Source organism: Tetrao urogallus, assembly GCF_951394365.1.
Source record: "Tetrao urogallus genome assembly, chromosome: 26".
NCBI classification, from domain to species: Eukaryota; Metazoa; Chordata; class Aves; order Galliformes; family Phasianidae; genus Tetrao; species Tetrao urogallus.
In genome coordinates, this window is record NC_136839.1 from 1,873,649 (window position 1) to 1,892,263 (window position 18,615).

At 45.2% G+C, this 18,615-nt stretch overlaps 2 protein-coding genes across 5 annotated transcripts; one reads left to right on the plus strand and one right to left on the minus strand.

Moving 5' to 3' along the window:
- Positions 1–1,070: 1,070 nt before the first annotated feature.
- On the minus strand, positions 1,071–4,457 carry PHB1 (prohibitin 1; the record flags this gene model as incomplete). 2 transcript variants are annotated; one of them, XM_079547087.1, is made up of 6 exons in its annotated part: positions 1,071–1,283; positions 1,696–1,791; positions 2,808–2,924; positions 3,188–3,330; positions 3,827–3,988; positions 4,370–4,457. In XM_079547087.1, the coding sequence occupies 6 exons, from the start codon at positions 4,455–4,457 to the stop codon at positions 1,071–1,073; spliced, it is 819 nt and encodes a 272-aa protein (XP_079403213.1). The 2 variants fall into 2 exon arrangements, with proteins under 2 accessions (XP_079403213.1, XP_079403214.1); XM_079547088.1 differs by lacking the exons at positions 1,696–1,791; positions 2,808–2,924 and having other exon boundaries at positions 1,071–1,139; positions 3,182–3,330.
- A 2,483-nt stretch (positions 4,458–6,940) lies between these two features.
- DHX8 (DEAH-box helicase 8) lies at positions 6,941–17,835 on the plus strand (the record flags this gene model as incomplete). 3 transcript variants are annotated; one of them, XM_079547024.1, is made up of 23 exons in its annotated part: positions 6,941–7,052; positions 7,289–7,374; positions 7,593–7,665; positions 7,943–8,031; positions 8,521–8,630; positions 8,734–9,039; positions 9,340–9,484; positions 9,820–10,023; positions 10,397–10,484; positions 10,635–10,732; positions 10,831–10,978; positions 11,254–11,435; positions 11,797–11,991; positions 12,221–12,406; positions 12,919–13,129; positions 13,457–13,638; positions 13,865–14,005; positions 14,374–14,529; positions 14,722–14,859; positions 15,198–15,326; positions 15,913–16,109; positions 16,262–16,441; positions 17,616–17,835. In XM_079547024.1, the coding sequence occupies 23 exons, from the start codon at positions 6,941–6,943 to the stop codon at positions 17,833–17,835; spliced, it is 3,576 nt and encodes a 1,191-aa protein (XP_079403150.1). The 3 variants fall into 3 exon arrangements, with proteins under 3 accessions (XP_079403150.1, XP_079403151.1, XP_079403152.1); XM_079547025.1 differs by having other exon boundaries at positions 7,946–8,031; XM_079547026.1 differs by having other exon boundaries at positions 6,968–7,052; positions 7,946–8,031; positions 8,521–8,632; positions 8,730–9,039.
- Positions 17,836–18,615: the final 780 nt, after the last annotated feature.

The following is an 18,615-nucleotide window of genomic DNA, read 5'->3' on the forward strand; positions in this document are numbered from 1 at the left end:
CCAGAACAGCACTGCCCATCAGACAGCTTTTATACCAGCTTTTTTTTTGTTTGTTTGGGCAGTGTGCTACTGTGAGTGCCACTGTGAGTGCCCTTGTCCAGCTCTGCTTTGTGCATCCTCTGCCCAGGCCAGGGGGAACCTTCTCTCCGGGCAGGCCGAGGCACAGCTTGGTCTTCTCCACCACCCTCTGCGTGCAGAAAGCAGAATAGCTGCTGCCACCATCTGGTGGGAGAGCAGCATAGCTGCCGCCCCAAGCCTTCAGTTTGCATTCGTTTTGCTTTCTGAAAAAGTTAAGCTCATGTGCCCTTCTGAGCACTCTTTTTTAGAGTGTGACTGTCACATCCACTGATCCTGTGAAAGAACTAAAGCTACACAACAGGAGAAGTGGCAGGGAATAAATCAGGATGCAGCAAAGGCAATGCCCAGCATGCATGTAAAAAGTTCTTCCTGCAGAACCATCTTTTCCTCCATGCCTGAAATCCACCCACCATGTTAAGTGAACCTCTGCTTTGTCACCCCCAGACTCAATCCACTGCCTTTCCAGCTCTCACTGGCATGATTCACAAATAGCAAAGCCACTACACAACCCAGGTGTCCCCTTGCTCTTAGCTAACACCTGAGAAAACACTGGCTTGACTGACCAGCAAGTTCTCAGCTTCTATTCCACAGTCCAAGGACCTGCAACTTTGTAACAGCCCACGTGTAGTCAGCCTAAAGGCAATGAACATTGCAGCAACACATTGATATAAACACTGTGGTGTTCTGAGTGCCACTGGGCCACTTAATCATGCCCAGAAACAAACAGAAGAAAACTCCTTTACTCAAGCTCCCTGAAAAGTTGGCATTCTCAAACCTAGCTTAATTAATGGTCAATGAAGCCACTACTCTGACAATATATGGGAGGCACACAGGTCTGTTCTGAAGCTTGTTCAGTTTTATTTAAGAATCCTGTATCAGTTGAATTTTCATTTTCTCTGCTTTACCCAATCAGGAAAATGCAAGGATTTTTCTGCAAAGAGCTGATCTGGCAGGTAAAGGTCATCAGGGTAGCTGTGGCTGCAGAGCCAGGTTCACTGTGGCAACTGGAGGAGCACAGACTGTCCAGAGGGCAAGTAGGTAATGTTGCGAGACCTTGAGAGCTGGTAAGCAATATCTTCAGCTGCCTCCAGCTTGCGTAGCTCAATTAAGCCATCACCTGCAGTGGCTAGTGAGTTGGCAATCAGCTCAGCTGCTTTGGAGTCTCCCTCAGCTGAGATGACAGCTGCTTTCTTCTGCTGCTCAGCCTGCAAAGGAACAGATGAGAAGTGAGCAGAACAGAAAACAGAAGGAAGATGCTACTGTCAAGTTTAAAGTACAAATTTCTCCTTCACCAGCCTACTGTTCTTTCCTCCAGAAGACTTAAGAGAGCTAGAAGAGGTTGTATCTTAAAACTGTGTATATACATGCACATTTTTTTGCCTATTATGGAGGAGAGGTTTAAAAGTCTTGAAATTATCTTATCTTAACCTCCGGGAAGAGCAACTCACCTAAGGGCACTCTTGGTGGATAGCTGTCTTAGAAGATTTGAGAACTGTGAACTATATTAGCATTATGATTCTGAGTGAAACCAAGTGAATGAAACATTCACAATGAGATGAAATTACAGAGATACCAGAGACTGTTTTCAAGCCAAAGTTTCTCAGAAGGATAAAGCACCTTTTCCACAATGAACCTGGCTCGCTCTGCTTCTTGCTGGGCCACTTGCTTCATTTCAACTGCTTCAGTGAATTCCTTGCCAAAGGTCAGATGGGTCTGCAGGGCAGAAATCACAGTTCACAACAGCATTTACAGCGACACTGCTATCAACAGCACACCTCTAAGGCAGGAGGCATCCTGCCTTTATCAGAGAAGATGGAAAGCCAGTATCACTAAACAAAAATTAAAAATGCAGTGTAACAGAAGCTAAGCCTAGCAAACTTTCCCTTTTTTTTTTTTTTTTAAAAAAAAAAGTCAAGGAAGACACCATAAACACAATTTCAATCCAGGAGGTCGGTCAACACAAATATCTTGAGAGACATAATATGCTCTCCTACTATTTCTTGCTTAGAGATCAGGAGCCTGCAGTCTGCCAAGCAACCCTGTTCTCTTCATACTCAACTATGCACTGTTGTGCCCTCCCTGAGCTGTTCTGTACACATACAGACTACTGGGATGCTCCAAGGGAAGTGTGAGTTTCCTTAAGTAGTGTATTCAGAAAAAGAGACTAAAAAAAAAAAAATAAATCACAAAGCCACATTCCTGCAAACGCTTCCTGTGTGTTCAAAGCCAGATGAAAACGCTTGTTTCTCTTTTCTCTAGGCAGGATTTTGGAAGGAAATCCCAGAAGAGGGAGATGCATGCATAGATCAGTCTGCCAAAGATTTAATTTACAAAGCTTCTAGGGAGGAAGGAGGGGAGTGCTCACTCCCTGAATAGTTTTAAAAGACACCACAAAAAAAAAAAATGCTGTGTCTCGGGGTATTTGTGGAACAGCAGGCTTCTCTATAGCAATCTGCAGACTGATCCATCATCCACAAAATCATTTGCTTCTCATTTTAACTACTCAAGCCCTTTAATAATGGACTCTGTTGATAAGCTAGTGCAAGAACTTGCTCAAGGACATAGGAGGCCAATGACACAACCAACTGCTTTGAACTGTAGCCACTGCATCATGTGCAACTGCAGACAAACATGGTCCACATACAGAAACTTTCACACCCCTTTTCTGATCCTCTACCAATTTTCTTCTCTTATTTGTGCAGAGAGAAAAACTGAAACAGAACTCTTACCAAGGATACATCATCCAGAATGAGGCCAAAAGTTGCTGCTCTTTCTGTGAGGTCTTCACTCACTTGCCTGGAGACCAGTTCTCTTTGGGTGATCAATTCTCCAGCATCAAAGCGAGCCTGAAGTTGGGATGGACAACAGTGAGAGGAATGCTCTGCTCGTCACTCAACTCGATGGAAGTAAAGCCAAGGAGTTAGAATGACAGAGAAGCAATTAGCACAGCTACAGTTTTAACTCCTCTGGGTTGCCCCTTAGAGCCGAGGGGTAGAAAGAGAAGTCTCACTTTGGAGCTTTACATTTTCCACAATCCAGCAGGTCCCATAAACGCTAAAACAAAAGAAAGGTGGTGGGTGGAGCCCAGCAGCATTCACACTGTTCTTACCACAACAGACTTGAGGATTTCAGTTGTGATGGAGGGCAGCACTCGCTCATCGTAGTCCTCTCCAATACTTGTGAAAATGCGGGGTAACTGCGCGGTCACGGGTCTGAACAGGATACGCAGCGTGATGTTCACGTTCTGTAGATCTGCAGAAACAGTCACAGATTTAGCAGCAGGGGAGGAGATATCCTGAAGTTGTCCTCTCCAAAGGAAAGCAAAATAAGACAAAATAAACATTCAGATTTCTAAGAAAGGAAAGGTTTTTCGTATTTCTTTTACCAAGGACTGCTTTTCACCTAGGGATCTAAATCCTCCTTACAGATTAAATTTAAGCTTCAGTTTGTTTGTAACTCAGGGAATTACTGACCCTACTGCAAACATAGAAATTTTTTATTTAAGGGACAAGTATCAAACCATTCCTGACTGCTAAACTGGACTCTACACACACAGAATCTCCATGTTCAGAAAAGAAAACCCTCATGCCTGTAGTCCTCTTCAGCAGGTTAATATATAATAAAGGTCTTGACTGTGGGAAAGCTTTTTCTCATACATCTGTTCACCCAGCTGCAAAGCAGCAAAAGAGACACACACAGTACATTAGAGAGCCCAGATCTTGTAGAGCTGCCCAGTCCAAAAGCTCACCTTTACTGCCAGTGATGACAGGTATGTTACGTGGGCGAGAACGGCAGTCAAAAATGATTGGTTTCTGTACCCAGGGGATGAGGAAGTGAGTGCCTTCTCCTACCACTGTGTCCTGGACCCCACGGAATCGATCAAAGATAACAGCTCTGTGTCCTGCATCAACTGGAAAATAAAACAACATTGTTTCAGTATTGTCACAAGTTATACCTGCACAGCACCAAAACCTCCATGGAAACAGCCTGGGAGTTAGTTAAGGCCTTTTGCACTGTGAAACCGGTGAAAATATTTACATTCTTAGGAGCAACAAATCAAAAGAGAATACTCATCCATAACCCTTGACCTCTCAGCTTGCTCACAAGAGACAGTTTTCTTGAGAAAAGTCTGCAGTCCTCCTCCTTACGCAACGCACAAGGTACAAAACAGCCCTGAAAGGCTTCATAGCTGTTTTCCCCAGACGCCATTAGCAACAAAAGTACAGAGCAAACAAGAGCCTGGCAAAAAGGATGTAAAGAGAACTGGAAGCACTCAGCCTGTCCCACTCACCATTGTATAGAGCAGAATTGACGACTCCACCTGCAACAGCCAGCCCCAGGCCGAACTTCCCAATGCTTTCAAACACCTTGGCAGCCATTTCACACGAGTTCTAGCCCCTTTAACAAACACCTCCTGCAAAAATCCACGACTTCTGTAAAACTATGCGAAACGAGAAAGCCAGGCAGCCCTGCACGTGTGCACCTACAGACCTGGGCAGTAAAGAAGTAACCCTCCTCCAAGGAACCAGCCCTGCAGTGGGAACATTAACACAGCAGCTCTTTCTCTCCCCCTCAGCAGCCACACAGGCTTCCTTTCCCCCTCCCCACCCCCAGCAACCACCACGCTGCTTCTCCCTGAGCTCTGAGCCCAAGGCCCCGCAGCTCTCCCTGCCCCAGCAGCTCTCCCTGCCCCAGCTTCCCCCACCCCCTCGAGGACCCCCACATCCCCAACCCACTTTAAGCTCCTCTCACGTCCCCGTTCTCCCCGCCGCCCTCCTCCCATCCACGCTCTTCGAGGCCGCTGACTCCCAGGACAGAGGCCTGGTGGGCGGAGGTCCCGCTCCTACCCGCAGACCGCAGCGCAGCTCCCAGCGGCCCGAGACCCTCCGCCACCTCCCACCCCGCTCTCCTTCCGCAGCGCCCCTGACCTCCACATGAATCCGCGGCCGCCCGCCCTACCGCGCCTGCGTGCTACGTCAAGACGCCCGCTCCCCATTGGTCCACGCTTCTTCGCGACATTGTGGGACTTGTAGTTTTTCTTTGCCTTTTCAGCTGTCGGGCGGGACACAATTCCCGGCGTGCTCCGCGGCGGCCCGCTTGCTGAGCAAGACCGCTTGTCATTGGCTGTTTCTCCCGCTGCCCGCTACTGCCGCCCGCTGACAGAAATGAGGTACTGCGGCCTGAGGGAGCGGGGCCGCTGAAAGTGATGGGGGGCAGTCGAGGCCTCCAGGGCTACCGGACGTGCTCTGATGCACTCGAGGCTTCCTAGAGTTCCTCAGTGTGCTCTGGGGTGTCCTAGAGGACTTCAAGGGCACCCCACTGAACCCAAGAGTACACTAGAAGCCTCCCTAAGCTCCTCAGTGTGTTTCAGGGTGCCCTAGAGGCACCAAGGACTCTCAACATTTAATTTCTCGTAGTCTTTTTAAAGAGAGAGAAAAAATTTTTTACAGGAGGACCAATCCTGTCAGCCTTCTGTCTGACTGCAGTAGCACCACCTATGTGACAGGTGTATTAAATGGATGCTTTGAGTTCTACTTTAGATGCTGCCTGATGCATTCTAGATGGTAAAATAGCAGAAATTTTTACTCAGGAGCTGAGCTTTTTCTTTCCTCTGTCCCATTTAAGGGGAGTACCAAAGCATCAGAACAGCTGAAGAAAACCTCTGAACCCTTCTTCAAAACACACTTCCTGAACCAGCAACAAACACAGGGCTGTGAGTGTGAAGCATTGTCCCTCACTCTGTCATCTGTTGGGATCATGCAGAAATAGTGAAGCTTCCTCCCTGGGGGAGCTCTCAGTCAGCAATCCTGAAGCCTGGCAGCCCCAGGGAGAGGATAGGGCATGACAAGCAGAGTGAATAAGGATTTGGGAGAGCGCTCACTGCTTAAGAGAGACTCTTCCCTTTGAGGCGCAATGCTGTTTTATTCAGCTGTTAGCTTTTGCTGCTGACATTGGTGAAACGGCCTTTGCGTTGTACACAGGCGGTGCTGGGTTCGTTCTGCTGGTGGAGGTCTGGGAGTCTCTTGGTCCTCATCATTGTTGCATGTACTGTACAGCCTAAAGATGCAAAGGGAAATTACTTTGTCTCTTCTGTACCACAGCGCTGCATGATGTTCTGCTTTGTTTCCCATATGTGTGAAACGCTCGAGGAGTCATTTTGCACGATTCACACTAAGCCTACAGGAAGAAATTACCAACCTCATCCTCAACGATCTAAGCACAAAATAAAACAGGAACGCCACAAATCTAAACGTGTCCAGCGTGGCTCTCACATACGTTCCAGCTTTTTCAGGAGCTCCTTACCGAGAAGCGGTTGGGCAGTTTGGCACTGGGGTTTGAGACACGATGACACGGGCAGCAGCAGCGGCTGGGCTGAGGCTCTGTGACAGGAACGAAGCAGCCCTGAGTCGGGCTGGGGCCGGCTCTCAGCCCCTCCTTCCACCCCGGGACCGCGGGGCCGCTTTCTGCTCACCGGACGGCAAGGCCTGCGTCGCGCCGTTATCGGCGCCGTGCCCGGTATCCATCCTGGAGCTACCCGTTGCCTGCAAAATGCACACGGGGCGATAAAAGTCACCCCGACGCCGCGCCTCCGGCCCCGCCCCGGCCCTCCACGCACCCGTAGAAACGCGGCCCTGCGCCGCTCCAGCGCCGCCTGTCTGCGCCTCGCCTCCCAGTGGAAGGCCGACATGGCGGCTGCACGCGTCGCCTAGCAACGGGCACTTCCTGCGCCCCGAGCTCCCACCGTCTGTGCTGATTGGCTCTGGAGCGAGCCGCTCTAGCACACCCACATCCTCTCTATGATCAGACCGACTTCCGGTGCCTCTCGGATACGGAAGTGGCTCCGGGTATGCGGGGGGAAGCTATGGCGGACCTGGCGGCTTTAGAGGAGCTCGCCAAGCTCGAATATTTGTCGTTGGTTTCCAAGGTCTGCACCGAGCTCGACAACCACCTGGGCATCAACGACAAGGACCTGGGTGAGCGAGGCGGGGCGGCAGCTGCGGGGGGAGGGCGGTTGTAGCCGGGCCTGGCGGCCGCAACGCCTTTAGCGAAGGGTTTTTGGAACTCAGAAAAAATAAAAAAAAGCCTTCCGAAGAAACACTGTGACGAAATTTGATGTGAGCTCCCAGAAAGGGAAGCCGCTGCCTTGTAGATAGATGGATCTAGCTAGGCATTGCCCTCGTTTGATTGACTTTGTGCTCTTTCTTTGTAGCCGAATTTGTGATCAATCTCGCCGAGAAAAACACCACATTTGACACGTTTAAAGCTGTTCTCCAAAAGAATGGGGCTGAGTTCACTGTGAGTGAGATCTGAATGCTTTTTGTGTGTTCCTTTGACCTGAATTATCAAGGAGAGTTGTGGGGATTGGCTGCTGATTTTTTTCAACTGCACAGCTATGCAATATTCAGCTTTTCAGTTTTCTTTGCCCTGTTGTTTACCCCTCTGTTGTGCTTTGTAATAATAAACAAAAGTGATGCTATCACTTCTTAGATCTAAGCCTTCCATTTCCTTTTCAGGATTCCCTCATTAGTAACTTGCTGCGTCTCATACAGACAATGCGGCCTCCATCAAAACCATCTACGAGTAAAGGTGAGTGAAGTCTTTTCCCTTTCATCAGTTCAGCAAAAAAGAAACAAAAATAACAAAACCGTGCTCTCACGTCCTTTGCAGTTTTTGTCTGTATTTATAGAGACAATATATATTTGTATTTATACAGAGCAATATATGTTAGTATTCTAAAACCTGTGAGATCTGTATTAACCTTTGTATTCGGCTGAAACTTTGTATTTAATTTCAGACAGGTTGAGCAGAAATCATTTTGACTCTTCAAAATTTTCTTGTTTGTTTGTTTTATTAATCTCCAAAGCAGAGGCTGTTGTCAAACCCAAGTCGGAAAAGGAAAGGTTGAAGGAATTATTTCCAGCCCTTTGCAGGCCAGACAATCCCAACGTTAGGGTAAGGTTATGATTTCAGTTTTCTTTCAAGAGTGTGCAAAAACGCAGATTGTGGCTTTTTTGGTGTCTCTGTTTACTTCAAGTTTTTCTTCTTAGCGTTTGTATCTCCAGCCAAAGCATGAATAAGAGCAGACTGAGAAATAAAACATAAAAGAGCCCGAAGGCTGATATTATTGGATGTAGTCATCAGGAATAGCTGTTACAAACAGTTGCTTGTACAAACTTACATTTTGTAACTCAGTAATTTAGTTGGAGGTTTGGGATGAAGCTGTCTTTCACGTAGAAGCAGATTGGCTCACTATTGTGGCAAAATAAAGTAGCTTTGTTACACTTTGCATTTGTTCTTATCATATATTCTGCCTGATTTTTTTTTTTTTAATCTTGTATTCTTTCTGACTAGAAATGCATGAGATAATTTTTTCTGTGGGTGAATTCTTGGTGATGGATTCTTTTCTCAGCTGTCTTATAGAGTGATTCTCTGTTCTTGTAGAACATGCTGGATGAAGATGATGTGAAAGTGGCAGCGGATGCACTTAAAGAACTTGAAGCTCTGATGCCTAGTGCAGACAGGCAAGGCAAACAAAGGAACAGTGAGCACCGGTGTGTTTTTAATTCATCTTTAAGGGAATGGATATTGGCAGTTAATATTGTCTGCTTGCTCTGTGGAATTTCAGTGTGAATATATTTCCTTTTGTTTGTTAAGGGCAAAGAAAAAGAGGAGGAGCCGAAGCCGGAGCAGGGACAGGAAACGAAGGCACAGATCTCGTTCTAGGTCTCGTTCCAGGACTTGGGATAGGAACAGGGGTAAATCCAGATTCCACTCAAGGAGCAGGAGTCCAAGTAGGGACCGTAGGGATCGAGACAAGTATGTTGAGAAGAGCAGTGAGAGATGGAGAGACAAGCATGTGGACCGTCCACCGCCTGAGGAGCCTTCCATTGGAGACATTTACAATGGCAAAGTCACCAGTATAATGCAGTTTGGGTGCTTTGTGCAGCTGGAAGGTCTGAGGTATGTTATAATAATTACAACAAATCTGGTACTGTTCTGTCTCTGCTTTTTTCTGCTGGTGTCCTAAAGAGGTTACAGTGCTACAAAACAGTACGCTGAGTTTTGTTGCTAAAATGAAGTTCTGTTTCAGAAAATAAGGTAGGCAGAGGAGAACGTGAACTGTTTTTACCAAAAAGCAGTTTATGAACTTACACAGACAACCAGTTGACAACAAAATGTTTTAATCCAGACTCTGCATGATCTGAAGGACCATCTGAGTAATCATGTTCAACGTCTCACGTGGTTCTGTTTCACCTACAGGAAGCGTTGGGAGGGCTTGGTCCACATCTCAGAGCTTCGAAGGGAAGGACGTGTTGCCAACGTTGCTGATGTTGTGAGCAAAGGTCAAAGAGTGAAGGTCAAAGTGTTATCCTTTACTGGATCCAAAACCAGCCTGAGCATGAAGGTATGGAACTGTCACATCCTACTGGATCCATTCTGTGGTGCTCAGTGTAGAAGTTACGGGATGCTGAGATGTTTAAGGATTACATTTCTTTTTGTTGTCTCGTTAGTGAATGCTAACACGTAATTCTTCAAGTCAGAGATACAACTGTAACTCATTTTTTAAGTGACCTGCTATCTCCTATTCATTTTCTGTAGTTCTGTGTGTTTCTGATGTAATGGTCTGAACAGTTGTTTTGATTTGACACTCACCTGAGTGACTGATGGAACTTCAAGCTGTTGCTGTGCTTATCTAGATGCAGCATAAGTAGAGCTGACTAATTAATCTATCTGATGTAGGATGTTGATCAAGACACTGGGGAAGACTTGAATCCAAACCGGAGGAGAAACTTGGTTGGAGAAACCAATGAAGAAACTTCAATGAGAAACCCGGACAGACCCAGTCACCTGTCCCTGGTGAATGCCCCAGAGGTGGAGGATGATACCTTGGAACGGAAACGGCTCACCCGAATTTCAGACCCAGAGAAATGGGAAATAAAGCAGGTGTGTTTTGTCTTGAGGGGAATAGGGTGTCACTCAGTAAACCTGCTAAGTTTTGTGGTCTAAAATACAGTGCGTAGCTTAATTTGTGCTTTGACTCTAAGTATAGAGCCTGCTGCTTTCTCGTGGGGCTTTTTGGCCAGCTGTCTCATGCTTATGTCATGCAGAATAACAGAAAGACTGTTGTGAGGCTGGATGACGTGGGGCGATGTGTCCAGAATGTCCTCAACGAAGGAATGGTGCTTTGTTTTGAAATCAGAACATTCCTTTATTCCTGGCTTGCAAGTCTGATGGTATCATTAGAACTGAGACCTCATGGGTGCCAGCTGTGTTTGTTCATGGGGATAAATTCATGTTTTATTCATTCTCTTACCAGATGATTGCTGCCAATGTGCTTTCTAAGGAGGAGTTTCCTGACTTTGATGAGGAGACTGGGATTCTTCCTAAAGTTGATGATGAAGAAGGTAGTGTTTCTAAGTACTCATATGGCTCTTAATTCCTTATGTTTCTGGACATGAGAAATCACATTTCTGCTGTGAAATGAATGTGAAACATATCACAGTTTTCTTAAGCATTTGGAACTCTCTATTAAAATTACCACTTGTTGAATTTAGATGAAGATCTCGAGATTGAGTTAGTTGAAGAGGAGCCACCATTCCTTCGAGGTCATACTAAACAGAGCATGGATATGAGTCCTATAAAAATAGTAAAGGTAAGAAGAGATTTTTAGGATTAAAGACAGGATGCTTTATTTCATTGATTTAATTGGGAGCACTTGAAATTTTAATGTTTTTTCTTCTTGCTTTTCAGAATCCAGATGGTTCGTTGTCCCAGGCTGCAATGATGCAGAGTGCTTTAGCTAAAGAAAGAAGGGAACTTAAACAAGCCCAAAGAGAAGCAGAGATGGATTCTATCCCCATGGGACTCAACACACATTGGGTGGATCCTCTCCCTGATGGTATGCCTGCACACATCTAAATGTGAACTGTGCATTTTTTACGTGGCAGCTGATGATGCATTACTAAATAGCAAGATGGAAGGTGAAACAATTTTATTTTGCTTTTAGGCTGGAAATTAATGTAATAGAGGGGGGGTATTGATATAGGAACTTTGAAAATGCATAAATGCACAAGAAAAATATAGAAGGTGTGGATGATGGAGTGGCAGGAGCAGGATTATTGGGATCTGTGCTGCGTGAACTTAAATGTGATGATGAAATTGATTCTCTTCTAGTGGATGGAAGACAAATAGCTGCAAATATGAGAGGTATTGGGATGATGCCCAATGATATCCCAGAGTGGAAGAAACATGCATTTGGTGGCAACAAAGCCTCTTATGGTAAGAAGACACAGCTTTCTATCATTGAGCAGAGAGAGAGTCTCCCAATCTTCAGACTGAAGGAGCAGCTGATACAAGTAAGACTCTTGAAATTATGTTTGAACCAGCAATAATTTAATATAAATGTTGTTTTAGCTTGTTAGTAGGTGAATAACCACTTGATAAGAGCATGGCTATAGCTCAGAGTAATTATTTTTACTTACAAATATAGATGTTAGTAAATCAAAATTAAAGCTAGAATCACGTGGCCAAAGAGATTTGTCAGCTGTGTGGTTGAGAAGTTTGCAGACTCTTTCAGTAAGAGTGCATCCCTTTTGGTCTGGGTCAGCTGCAGCAAGAGAAGTAGGTTTTCAATTAGTCCTAACCGTACTACATCTGTTTTTGCTTCTTCTCATTTTTGAAACTGTGAATATATGCATTTTTAATGATCTTTTCCAGGCTGTGCACGACAACCAGATTCTGATTGTTATTGGAGAGACAGGATCTGGGAAAACGACACAGATTACTCAGTACCTGGCTGAGGCAGGGTACACCTCAAGAGGAAAGATTGGATGCACTCAGCCTCGCAGAGTGGCTGCAATGTCTGTTGCCAAGAGAGTGTCAGAAGAATTTGGTTGCTGTTTGGGACAAGAGGTGAATTTCAGAGTTGAATGATGTACCAGAATAATCGTGAAGAAAAGCAGAGGAAATCAATAGTGGAGCTGTTCTAATGCTAATGTACATTTGTGTGTTCCCTTGTAAGCTGGAAAATTGGCTGGCAGAGTAATCAAACTAGGAACTAATGGTGGTAATTATCTCTTTTGGGTGCAGATGCAGTTTTAGTGTACAAATGGTGTGTTTTCTATTCAACTCTTCCTTTTAGGTTGGCTACACCATTCGATTTGAAGACTGCACTAGCCCTGAAACTGTCATCAAGTACATGACAGATGGGATGTTACTGAGAGAGTGCTTGATAGACCCTGATCTGACCCAGTATGCCATTATTATGCTGGATGAAGCCCACGAGAGGACAATTCACACAGATGTGCTCTTTGGACTCCTGAAGAAGGTAATGTCATATCTGATTTCTATTGCTCTGATGTCCCCTGTGTGCTGTACACAGGTAGGAGCCCACTGGGAAAGGCAAGGCCACACAGGTCAAGTTCATTTCAGTACTGAGTTTCTTAAGAAGCAAATCTATGTTCCTGATAATCTGTAGTCCACGTTTTTCTCTGTGTGAAGATGAAGCAAGCAAAATTCAACAGAAACAAAAAGCTTTAGCTTTCCAAGGTGCTTTTAATGTTGGGTGAGCAGAGGAATGCTGTCGCGTTGCTCTTCCTTCTCTGCCCAAAGCTTTCTGTGATAGGTGCTGCTAAGGAAGGTTTGAAATGTGACGTCAGTGGCTCATTATTTAAAATTCCCAATGCTGGATTGAGTCACCCAATTATTTGTCAAATGACCTGAGACAGCTGGTCACGTTTCTTTCTTAAATACTAAATATTTCTTTGACTGAAGTCAATTGCTGTGTTTTAGTTGTCCCAAAGACAATAAATGACCTGAGAACTTTCTTTCCTGCCACAGACAGTGCAGAAAAGGCAGGATATGAAGCTGATAGTGACGTCGGCAACACTGGATGCTGTCAAGTTCTCTCAGTATTTCTATGAGGCTCCAATCTTCACAATCCCTGGCAGAACGTACCCAGTCGAAATTCTGTACACAAAAGAGCCAGAGACAGATTATTTGGATGCTAGTCTGATTACAGTAATGCAGATCCACTTAACTGAACCTCCAGGTGAGTGGAGAGTCGTGATTCGTGGATGGTGAGTCTGGGTGATAGGTAACTGGGGGACTGTAAGCTATGAGCAGTGTCTTTCTGACTCATGGAATGTAGTTGGTAACAGGAGCAGAACAGAGCCCTTGGCACTGCTGTCTGTTGTTTGCAAATGCAGTCAATAAAATGCTCAAGATGCTGGGTGAAAGGTGAAGTGAGTTGCTTCTGGCTGAAGGGCCAACAAAAGTGGGGCTTTGCTTCAAATGGAAAGGTGTCACATGGAAATCTGGTAATACAGGAGCTGTACTAAGCATAGTTGATCCTATGCATATTTCACTTCCTTTGTAGGCGATATTTTGGTGTTTCTAACTGGCCAGGAGGAGATTGACACAGCCTGTGAGATCCTTTATGAAAGGATGAAATCTCTGGGACCTGATGTTCCAGAGCTGATTATCCTCCCAGTATATTCAGCCTTACCCAGTGAAATGCAAACCAGGATCTTCGACCCAGCTCCACCAGGAAGCAGAAAGGTAATTTCAGCTAAGTGTGACTTCATTTTCTCCTGGTATACTTTAATAGTTGGGTATTTAACAGTGCTGATCGCACTTCTTTTAGCATTTCCCATCCTTGTAGTTACTATTTCAAACAAAGGGAAGTACTTTTGGAGAAAAGGTGGCTCTTACATAGCATGGAGAATGTTTTTGGTTGCATCTATGCCTATAGAAAGTGGTGACTGAAGCAAGCTGTTGTTTGTAGGTTGTTATTGCCACTAACATTGCTGAGACGTCGCTTACCATTGATGGAATATATTACGTAGTCGATCCTGGCTTTGTGAAGCAGAAGGTGTACAACTCCAAGACTGGGATTGACCAGCTGGTGGTTACACCAATCTCACAGGTAGGCATTCTGTACTCAGTGCTCTTATTTCCTGCTGTTAACACGCATTTAAATGGTGTGGGATCCAAGCACAAAGTAAAGCAATGATAAAACTGCATTTGTGAAAACTCCTTGAGATTTTTTTGTGGCCATGCTAAGGAAAATCATAGAATCACCAAGGTTGGAAAAGACCTCAAAGCTCATCCAGTCCAACCGTTCACCTATGCCCAATAGCTCCCACTAAACCATGTAATGTAACTTTCTTGGGATGTGTTGGAAATCTTTTTGCTCTATCACAACAAATAAAATGGTGAATAATTATTTTATGTCATGTTTTTTTAATGGTACCTGTTTACACCTGTTCACTGCCGTGCCTTTTTTGCCTTTAGGCTCAAGCAAAGCAGCGAGCAGGACGAGCTGGGAGAACAGGACCTGGGAAATGCTATAGGCTGTACACAGAGCGTGCTTATCGAGATGAAATGCTAACAACCAACGTGCCTGAAATCCAGAGAACAAATTTAGCCAGTACAGTGCTCTCCCTGAAGGTGGGTATTTCTCTGGCTTTCAGCAAGTCAGCCTGATCATAAACTTCTCAGTGGATTAGGCTCTGCCTCAAGCCTTTCCATGCGGGTTCAGTCAGTTGATGATTTGTTTTGATGCTTATGTATCACTGGCTGGAGTTTGGTGTCTTCCTTCTCCTCTGTGTTTTAACTTGCATCTCCACTCCCTCTGCTCAGGCAATGGGCATCAATGATCTGCTGTCCTTTGACTTTATGGATGCTCCCCCAATGGAAACTCTCATCACTGCTATGGAGCAGCTGTACACTCTGGGAGCTCTGGATGATGAGGGATTACTGACTCGACTTGGGCGCAGGGTAGGCTAAAGAAAACACTTCTTGGTGCTGTCTGGATTGCCATTCAGAGGGTGGCATGGAGCAGTTGTTTTGTATTTTCTGCTTTTTAAGGATCAGCTGTTATTTTTGCTTATTCGTAAGGTTACTTATATGAATATCTGCAATAATCTCCTCTAAGTGTTGAGATTTCCTTGCGAGTGTGTGTATAGACAAATAATTTAATGTTGAATATAATTATCCTGGGTAATACACACAGTTTTGATGAGAAAGCATAGGAGAAAGAGCTTTTCTCTATTCCACTGAGAGAACTCAAGGTTTTTTGAGGCTTTTCAGGGTACTCTGAAACAATTCTTTTGCAGATGGCAGAATTCCCCTTGGAACCCATGTTGTGTAAAATGTTGATCATGTCTGTACATCTGGGATGCAGCGAGGAAATGCTGACAATAGTCTCCATGCTGTCTGTTCAGAATGTGTTCTACAGGCCGAAGGTAAGCAGTGCTGCTGAGAGGAAGCACTGTTACAACATGAGTGTGTTTTGTGTTGGCTGCCTTAGGTCTTAGGGAGTGAGCATATCTGCCAAAACAAACCTGTTGGTTCATGCATTGCATATCTGCCACCTTTTTTGGACACTCTGTAGCTGGGGGGATGCTAGTAGTTTCTTTGCAGGTGGGAAGATGGAAGCTGCAAGTCTTTTTCTTTTCCCAGTAAATACGTATAATCCTAAACCAAGCCAGCTTTAGCTCTGCAGGTCAGAATGGCTTTGTCATTTTCATGTATATGGAATGTATTTCTTCAGGACAAACCACTGATGATTGCTTTTAAGGCAGCAAGCAGCAGGCTGTGCTGTGGTAGGATTCCTTTGCATCAGACTGCTCTTGAAACCATTGGTCCTTTGTTAGGATGGCCTGCTGCAACTTAGACCAAAATTGAAGTTAACAGACTATGTAATACAGTGTCTAATTAATGACTTATGAGCAGATTGGACAAGTGGGGAGGGGGTTGGAAGAGCAGCAGGGTCAAAGCTTCAGTAGCTCTGGTTAGATGTAAGTGATGGATGCATACTTTATGTGTTAGGATAAACAAGCCCTTGCTGATCAGAAGAAAGCCAAGTTCCATCAGACAGAAGGTGACCACCTCACTCTGCTGGCTGTGTACAATTCCTGGAAGAACAACAAGTTTTCCAATCCTTGGTGCTATGAAAACTTTATCCAAGCCCGCTCCTTACGCAGGGCGCAGGACATCCGCAAGCAGATGTTGGGCATTATGGACAGGTGAGCATCTCCAGAGGAACATTGTACTGTTCTTATACTACAGGAACTGAATAAAATGTATTAATCTGATGATAGTGGCTCCACTTGGCTATGGAGAACTCAGATTTATTTATTTCTTTTTTCTTTTTTTCTCCCTCGCTCTTTTCTGGCAGGCACAAACTGGATGTGGTGTCCTGTGGCAAAGCAACAGTTCGAGTCCAGAAGGCCATTTGCAGTGGTTTCTTCCGAAATGCAGCAAAGAAGGATCCTCAGGAGGGTTATCGAACGCTCATCGATCAACAAGTTGTCTATATTCACCCATCCAGTGCTCTCTTCAACAGGCAGCCAGAATGGTGAGCTGTCATGGTTTTATGGTTTTTTGTTGTCTAATTGATGTAAGGAAAGGGATATCATGTAATTTCCTATTTCAGTTCAAACTCCACAACTTAAAAGCCTGTCATATGCACTGTTTGTAGTACACAGATCGAGGTGTAGGCTTCTGATTTCTGCAGTGAGTGGAGTAAGAGAAGTTTCAAATCTGCTTTTGGCTCTTTCTACTGCTGGAATTTGTGCCTCTGCAGACATGAGACTTTTGTTTAGAACCAAAGCTGGGACTGAATTAGTGGCAGTTCTGTGTTTCTGTTTTGTGGGATTGAGATTTGTGGAATGTTGAGAAAGAGAATGAGTCGTTTTGGGCTGAACGGAACTTTCTATGCTGAAGAGGTAGGAGAGGAAAAAGAAGGTGGTTCTTCTGGAGGGTTCTTTTGGAGTGTTCTGCTGAACAGGGGAAGAATCAGAGTGAATCAGAGGGAAGAATCAGCCCTTGACGTGCCTCTTTTTTATTTCTTTTTCCTTGGAGATCTCAATATCCCAACTTGCTGCCTCTTTCTCCTGCAAGAAAGATATTGAGGCCCTGGAATGTGTTCAAAGGAGGGCAACTAAGCTGGTGAGGGGTCTGGAACACAGGCCATATGAGGAGAGGCTGAAGGAGCTGGGAATGTTCAGCCTGGAGAAGAGGAGGCTCAGGGGAGACCTCACTGCTCTCTATAACTTCCTGAAGGGAGGTTGTAGTGAGCTGGGGGTCGGCCTCTTCTCTCGTGTCATCAGTGATAGGAGCAGAGGGAATGGCTTCAAGCTATGGCAGGGGAGATTCAGGCTGGACATGAGGAAGTATTACTTTTCAGAAAGGGTGGTCAGGCACTGGGATGGATGCCCAGGGAGGTGGTGGAGTCACCGAGCCTGGGGGTGTTCAAGGAAAGGCTGGATGTTGTGTTGAGGGACATGGTTTAGTGGGAGCTGTTGGGAATAGGTGAACGGTTGGACTGGATGAGCTTTGAGGTCTTTTCCAACCTTGGTGATTCTATGATTCTGTGATTCTATGATTCTGGAGGGTTCTTTTGGAGTGTTCTGCTGAACAGGGGAAGAATCAGAGTGAATCAGAGGGAAGAATCGGCCCTTGACATGCCTCTTTTGTATTTCTTTTTCCTTGGAGATGCCAATATCCCACCTTGCTGCCTCTTTTCACAGGGTGGTGTATCACGAACTGGTGCTGACCACCAAGGAATACATGCGTGAAGTGACAACCATTGATCCCCGCTGGCTGGTGGAATTTGCACCAGCATTCTTCAAGGTTTCGGATCCAACCAAACTGAGCAAACAGAAGAAGCAGCAGAGGCTGGAACCTCTGTACAACCGCTACGAGGAACCCAACGCCTGGAGAATATCGCGCGCGTTCCGACGCCGATAAGCACCCTGCCCTCCTCCCACAGACTGCTTTTCTGGGTGATTTTTGGACTGTTGTGTCCAAAAGCAAATCTAAAAGCAAGTGTCCTTTGTTTTAGAACGCTTGCAATTGGAGTTTACTTACAAAGTTGACAGAAAAGAGGTGTTGTCAGAGAAGAAGCACAAGGGGGCGGTGCTTGCTTTTGTCAGCTGCTCTTCACGTTTCTACAGCAGTGTGACAAATGTCCTCTGTATTGCATCACTTCAGAAACGGCCCTTGAAACACTTTGAGTCATTCCCCTTTTTTCTTTTTAGAGATGAAACCTTGAGGCTCAGAAATCTGAGCAGGACAACAACAATAAAAAGGCAGTGGTTAAGAAATAGCTGCTGACCAACCCGACTGTTTGGAATGACCAGGTTTATTTCTTTACTCTGCTAAGGGGCTCATTTCAACTTACACTCTCAGACAGTGGCTGTTTTGAGGGAGCTGCTTATTCTGCATTTTTCCTGTTCACTTTAACTATTCCTTCTGCAATGAGCTGTTTAGTATCTATGGCTTTGGAATAATGCAGGAAAGATCCCTTGAAACTCAGCTAGAATGTCTGTTATACTTGGATAATGGCACAGGTCAGACTGCAAGTCTTATCCTTCCTCACCATCTCCTATGTGCTGAAGGCTAGTATATCAAATGGTAATTAACCACATCCACTCTGTAGCACGGCTCTGTCTATGAGCATAAGTGGTTGCAGATGTTTGGACTTTCTCTACAATGTGTCATGTGTTTTATTTCCACTTCCAGTGCTTG